Genomic DNA, 7,083 nt, shown 5'->3' with positions numbered 1-7,083 from the left:
ATGCTCTTGAATCCGGTGCACTTGCGACAACAGAAAAATATTAAACAAAATGAAGCTCTTTTTTTATACCGACAGCCCCAACGATGTAAAACTGATATAACAATTGTACAACAAATCAAATAATTTAGCAAGTTTGGCGTTAAGAAACGATGGCATACAAATACAAAGTTAGCAGCATCCAGACATTATTGAATTTATGAGTATACCTAGTTATACAATGTTCAAAATTGAGGATGAAGACTCCTAGATTACAAAAAAACAAACATAGCACAAAAAAGAATGACATAAATTAACTTAAGAAAGTCAAATAATTTATTACGGCCCGACTCACTTATTCGGTTGATCTTTGTATATCTTGGTGCCGCTCAACACGTATCCACCAAAAGCACTCATTTGCATATGCGGGTGAGTTCTTGACGGTAGAACCTACAACATAATAATAGGCGCAAAAAAATAACAGGTTCGTGTCAGATCTGAGTCGGGTTGACAAACAAATGTTTTTTTAAGAATATTAACTGTAGTTGTTTTGAGCTCGTTTTTGAAAGCCCGAGTCCAGCTTGTAAATAATTTTCAAACTCCAGCTCCAACCGGCCGGCTTGTTTATTATTTATAAAATTACTATTTTATTAATATACTAATATAAATATTTTTGGTCTGTGTTTTGGTTAAAATAATCATTTTAGTTCAATAGTTCTAATTTGACTTTCTTAGTAACTGGTTTCAATAGCTCGATTTAAGTCCATCCAAATTTTTTATTAACTTTATTGTGAAAAAGGCCAAACGACAATAACTAAAACCGTAGTTTACCCTCACTTTTATGTGTATTTATAATTATAGTTTTAAATATAATATAATACTATTTAGTCAATTTTATCATAATTTTAAATGTAATAATTTTTTATACTATATAAAAATTAATATATTTATATAATGTGCTTGTTTAAGCTCACCGCTTGGGAGCCTAGGCAAACTCGGTATACGAAGGTCAGGCTTGAGCTCATTTATAGTTGGTTCAATTTTAGCTTTTAGCGAGCCAGCTCACAAGCGGCTCAGCTCGTTTACTCGGCTACTTTTGGTAAGAACTTTTTATTTGCCTATTTTGACCGGTTTTATGAACCATAACCGAGATCATATACAAAAGAGTCAATTAAAACAAACCTGGTATTCGCGTAGCCAAGGTTCTGTAATTTGCAGGCCAATCGCCATTTTCTTAACTTGAAGATTGTGCATGCAAGTCGCCAATGGCTGCAATTAATCAAAAGCAAACTTCAATTACTGTCGGTTTCAGTTATTCTATAATATCTTAAGAAGTAAAAGTGACGGTTTCAAATTGTTTACTTAATGTTTATCTTTAACGGGCAGAACAAGTAAAATAAGAAAAAATAATTGGTTGCAAGTACAGGTGTGAATGGGTCGATTTTGGACTCAAATCACCAAAAACCTAAAATATGGATTTTGAGTTTTAAGAAAACCATTCGGTTTTGGGTGTGGGTTCAGTTCAGCTGTACCATTTGGGATTGAAAATTTCAGGCCGAGATTTGGTCCATAATAATTTAAATCTTTGGACCGAAATCTTGTTAATTAATAATTGATTATTTTACATTAGGCTAATATATTTGGGTTATACTATTTATTAAATTCATTTAAATTATTTGTAACATTCAAAATTAAAAATGAAAATCGGCAATTTTGGCCATTTCGGTTTTAATCACATTCAGGACAAAAACTGAACCAAAAATTCGATTTTTGCAAAACATGAAACAGCGCCGGTTCTGTATGGATTCCATTTTTTCGGTTTCATGCACACCCCTAGTTGCAAGTCATAAGACCTAGCTAAATCATCTTATTCAGATATTTATATCATAATTATGCGATCAAATTTGACAATGATAATTTACCAAAAAAATCGGAAAATTTGGACCAAATGGTCTAGTTCAACCAAATGAAAACCAATAAAAGTTAGGGTAAAAAAAATAACCTGAAGATACTGGTGATAAATCACAAAAGGAGCTGAGTATGATAAAAACGGTAAAACCTCCTTCACTATACTCCAAGCATCCACATCTGGAGCCACAATTATTAAGCTACAACATCGAATAGAAAATTTAAAAACTAATAAATTGCGAAATAGTTGAAGTAAATATTTTATTATAAATTTAAAGAAAACAAGTCAACCTTTGAAATCCGTTTTCTTTCCACGACTTGATGGCATCTTGAGGAGCTTTTTCTCCAGGTTTTGCAGCTTTATGTATTTTAGGGACATTTGTTTCGGCATCAGGCTTTCCATCTTCGGGTGATACTGTGGTCTCTTCCATGCTAATCGGCTGTAAAAATGGAATAAAACTATAAAAGATATGATATCCGTTTGTAAGCAGGCTGAGCCAAGCTAGCTCGAGCTCAGCTTGTCGCTCGCATCGTTTAACTTTAAATTAAAGCTCAAAGATACATATACATACACATATGCATACCATACGCGCACACACACACATATCTATATACAAATTCTAGTTTATAAGTAAATTCCAAATGTCAATGTATATAAACTATGAATTCTATAGTTTATTACTTCCATGTTATCTATGTTACAAATAATATTTCTATTTTTTATATATGTCAACATGTGTAAAAACACAAAATTTAAAAATTTTCAAAAATAAAGCACCGCCTCGACGAGCCACAAGCTGCCTCGAACTCAGCCTTTTAGCTTGTTACTATAAACAAGTTGAGCCGGGTTCGACTTGGTTTGTAAACAAGCTGAGCCCGAGCGCACCTTGGCTCAGCTTGGTTTGTTTACAGCCCTACCTCCAAGCGGGTTAAAACAAATTCAGATCAAATCAGGTCAGGACGTCAGTATGGTTGACCAGTAGATGATGTCCAAAACATCCAGATTTTAACTTCTGAGAGAGATTATGTTATGTGGTGTTATGCATTAAAAATACAATTTGGGTGGAACTCGACATGTCTCCTTAATAACTAATATTTTTTTATTTAACCCGTTTAACCCAAATCCACCCGTTCATAAGTAAATGGGTTAAAGTTAAAACTATGACCTCTAATTCTATATAAAATCAAATTCAAATTGTGACTAACATTGGATGGATTGCTTGAATTATCGTTACTACTAGCAGCATGAAGTGAGTCACTTTCTTTAGAATCTCCATTTTGAGAAGCAGAAAGTTCAGCAAGAGGTAACCTCACAATCCTGGATCAAGAGGATAAACAGTGCAACATTAATAAATAGTAATAATAATTATTATACTAAGAAAAGTTTCTAATTGTAGATTAAAATAAATAGCAAAGATGATATTATTTGATGAAAGGCGATAATATACCTTGTGTTTATTTCATCACCAAAATTGAATAGTCTTACTATCTCGAGAGAAGATGGAGAATCTCCACGATAAGTGTTGCATACATAGCCGGTACCTGTTACATGCATAACAACACAATCCATATTTAACCAACCAAAAAACTTACATGTAAAATAATTTATATTAGATACTACAGGACGGGGTATTTCAGACACTTCAACCAACTACAAATAACTCAAACTAGAGTACAGATGAAAGGGGTGTACATGGGTTGGTTAGAGTCGGTTTTGTGCACAATTGAACCAAAAACCAAAAATTTGGTTTATGGATTTTTGAAAACCTTTCATGTTCAGTTTTCGGTTTTTCACAATGGGTTGGTTTGGTTTTGGGCTCAAACCAAACCAAAAATAAAAATAATTTAGTTTATGGGTGTTTGAAAACCGCTCCGTTTTGGTTTTTCACAATGGATTTTGTTTGGGTTGGTTTTGGGCTCAAAGCAAACAAAAAATTGAAAATTTGGTTTTTGTGTTTTTTAAAACTGTTCGGTTTTGTTTTTCGGTTTTTACAAAGGATTCGGTTCGGTTTCGGTTTTTTTGACTTCGTGCAAACTCTTAACAAATAGGGGCGGGTCCAGTTAACTGATAAGTAGATGTTAGTAAATCAGTAAATTGGTCATTTTCAATTAATTTAAACAATATAGGGAATGATGCAGTTACATAGGCCAGTTGAAACGAAATTGATGGGACATAAAAGCAGAAATTCATACCTCCTAAACGCTCGGCAACCGCACCGGCAAGTAAACCGCCAATCATATCCACCACAAGAACATCAGATTGTGCAGTCACATTAGCAAATGATAAAAGAAGCGATAACGTGTCAACTCTCAAAAACCTGAAATTCAAATATTACCAATTAATAACAACAAATTAGTGACTTAGACTTGTAAACGAATGAACAAACAAACACAAAAGGGACATGTTCATGTTCGTTCGTTTAACTTTAACCAAACAAATGATCGAACACGAACAATTAAACAAACAAGGTTTTCTTGCCCGTGCTTGATCGTTAGTGTTTGTGTTCGTTTATGTTTGTTTGTTAATAGCGTAAATGTTCACGAACATAAACAAACACAAGCAAACAAACATCAAAATGACAGGCCTAAAAATTATTGAAACTAGACTAAATTGTAGTGGATCTAAAAAGTTTAATAGATCAAACAAACAAGCTTAAGACCAAGCATAAACAAACGAACCTTCACAAACATAAATGAACGAATGAGACATGTCATATTCGTTCATTTAACCAAATGTACAAAAACCTGTGTTCATGTTCGTTCGATTATTAAATAAATGTGTGGTTCGTTAACACGTATAACTATTATTTACCCGATTCTTGAAGGATACTTCTTGAAGTAGGTGTCACATATACTGAAAGAAAAAGAAGTTTAATTCAACAACAGAAAACGAAGAAACAAAGCAAAATAAATGAAACAAAAATCAAAATACTTAAAAGAAATAACGTTATATTAAAATACCTCCGAGCAAAAGGACGTCTCAAAAGTACTTTAGGAGCATACTTTTTTTGTTTCTTAAGCCTGTATTTTTCCTGCATATTATAAAGTTAAGCATTCAAACGTAATTCGAAATTCGCTTATTTATTAAATTTAAGCGTTAAGTACAATACTCACTTGTGAAAAGACAGTTTTATTCTCAAATGTTGCACTGTTGGCAATAAGAGCTTCAACTATTTCATTTCCACTTGCACCCTGTCTGGATTAACAATGTATATAAGTCATTATTATCAGAAAGAATAATTAAAAAAGAATCAAGAAAGATAAATGCTAGTGACACATTTTCAAGTATATAACTATTATAAACAAGTTGGTTAGCGGTGTAAACGAACCAAGCCTCTCAAACTCGGTTTGCTAAAAGCTCGAATCGAGCGGAGCTTAAACAAGCTTGAGCCCTAAAAATAAGATTGTTTAGAAAAAACAAGTCAGAGCCTAAACTTCACTTATCAAATTCAAGCTAGCTCGCGCGTCTAAACGAGCCTATTGTTTGAATAATTAAGCATGCATACAAATCTATACCTAACAAATAAGTAACGGTTGTGCACATGTCACAATTATGTGAGCCCAAGATTCTTTCTTAAGTTAAACGAGTCGACTTTAAACTCTTGAACAAGTCTCGAGCACTCGTATGTTGAAAGAGTCGAGCTTGAGCTCTCGTAGGTTAAATGAGCCGAACTATAGCCTAGTCGAGTTCAGGCCAGTTCGCTGACACCTCTAACGTTTATAGAAAAACATAAACATGGGTATGCTTATTATGTTAGCCAATTTAAGGTTGTAACTTCTAACCTTCGCAGTCCTTCAATATCTTCACCAGTAAGTGTTTGTGCAGTATTATTATCAATTAACGCACGGTTATCTCTCGACTCATCCTTACATTCCCTCTTGTCTTCAGTATTATTAGCTGATAAAACTAAAACACATAATAAGGAATAATATTTAGAGAAAGACACTGAATACATAAAACCCTAGCATTTCGAAGAAATCACGGTATAAAAAATTCAACTGAAAGAAAAATAAAAAATATGTATATAAACCTTCTGCTGTTGCAACAACTCTAGACAAACAAGGACCGTTTATTCCATTCTCTACTTGAAATACAGAACCAAAAGGGCATCCAATCAATGGTTGTAGTGGATAATTCTTATTCCCAATTTTAACAATCCTGCAACAATCACGCATTCCATCATCAAAATCCAAATCAAACAAAACAACTAGGGTGTGAATGAAATTGAAAAAATCAAACCGAAACAAAAACCGACAAATTGGTTTTATGTTTTTTTTTTTTTTTTGCAAAGCCCAAACTTATGGTGCATACAATAAAAACCCAAATTTAAAAGATCTTAATAACTATGTAACTCAATATTTTATATTATTGCATAATAATCAATTATTAGTTAATGATTTAGGCTCACTTTGGGTCATCTATTTTATTATATTAGCCCAAATATTCTCATTCTCAAGCTCATGTGGCAAAATCAAAACTACCAAAACACTGAGCAATTTTCACGAAATTCAAAACCCAAAGTTTCTGCCTTTGGTTCAGCTTTAACCCGAAATCGACCCAACCAAACTGTTTTTATAAATTGAAAAACTGGATTTTCGGTTTTAACCCGAACCAAAACTAAAAACCCTAAAACCAAACCAAAAACTGAAAACCCGAAAGTAAAAAATAAAAAAACTGAAGTTTCGGACTATGGTTCTGTTTTAACCCAAACTGAACTGAATAAACTTAATTCAAACTTCAATCAAACATGTGCTAATAATAATAATAATAATAATAAGCACTTGGCATTTGAATGTATCTACGACATACTTATAAGCTAAATAAATGAAGCAAAAGCAGACATTGACAGGAGAAGAATGAATAAATTGCTTACGATCCAGCAGTAAGTCTGGAGAAGACGAGACGATCTCCGTCATTAATGTCTAGCAGAACACTGCAACCTTCCCATGTCATTCGACGCCCCTGGTTTAAGATTTCGTCTTTAATCGAAGACATTGGCTCTTTATGAATCGAATTGGATTCCAATTTATTATTCAAATTACAGACGATTTGGGGCAATGAAGGTGTTAGTTATCATCAGTTATTATTATAAACCCTAATTAGATAGCTTAGGGTTTTAAAACGCACGCTTGGTTGATTCAAACAAAGGGGTTTAGATTGTGTGTTTTTGCTTTTAAATATTAACAATGGGCACGCAT

At 33.1% G+C, this 7,083-nt stretch overlaps 1 protein-coding gene across 1 annotated transcript; it reads right to left on the bottom strand.

The window, feature by feature from the left end:
• Window positions 1-218: 218 nt before the first annotated feature.
• LOC143627366 (uncharacterized) lies at window positions 219-6,880 on the bottom strand. Its single transcript, XM_077097210.1, has 13 exons — window positions 6,759-6,880; window positions 5,916-6,043; window positions 5,668-5,782; window positions 4,999-5,080; window positions 4,846-4,916; window positions 4,697-4,738; window positions 4,078-4,202; window positions 3,333-3,426; window positions 3,091-3,202; window positions 2,176-2,324; window positions 1,979-2,084; window positions 1,159-1,245; window positions 219-426 (listed from the first exon to the last, which is right to left on the bottom strand). The coding sequence occupies exons 1-13, from the start codon at window positions 6,878-6,880 to the stop codon at window positions 328-330; spliced, it is 1,332 nt and encodes a 443-aa protein (XP_076953325.1). The 3' UTR covers window positions 219-327.
• Between the last annotated feature and the right edge of the window lie 203 nt (window positions 6,881-7,083).

The sequence above is a fragment of the Bidens hawaiensis genome, unplaced genomic scaffold, assembly GCF_021521415.1.
Source record: "Bidens hawaiensis isolate Kalapana, Puna unplaced genomic scaffold, B.hawaiensis_p1.1 tig00004664_1, whole genome shotgun sequence".
In the NCBI taxonomy this organism is placed as follows: Eukaryota; Viridiplantae; Streptophyta; class Magnoliopsida; order Asterales; family Asteraceae; genus Bidens; species Bidens hawaiensis.
The sequence above is the reverse complement of the archived record's forward strand: the minus strand, read 5'-3'. Positions and strand labels throughout refer to the sequence as shown.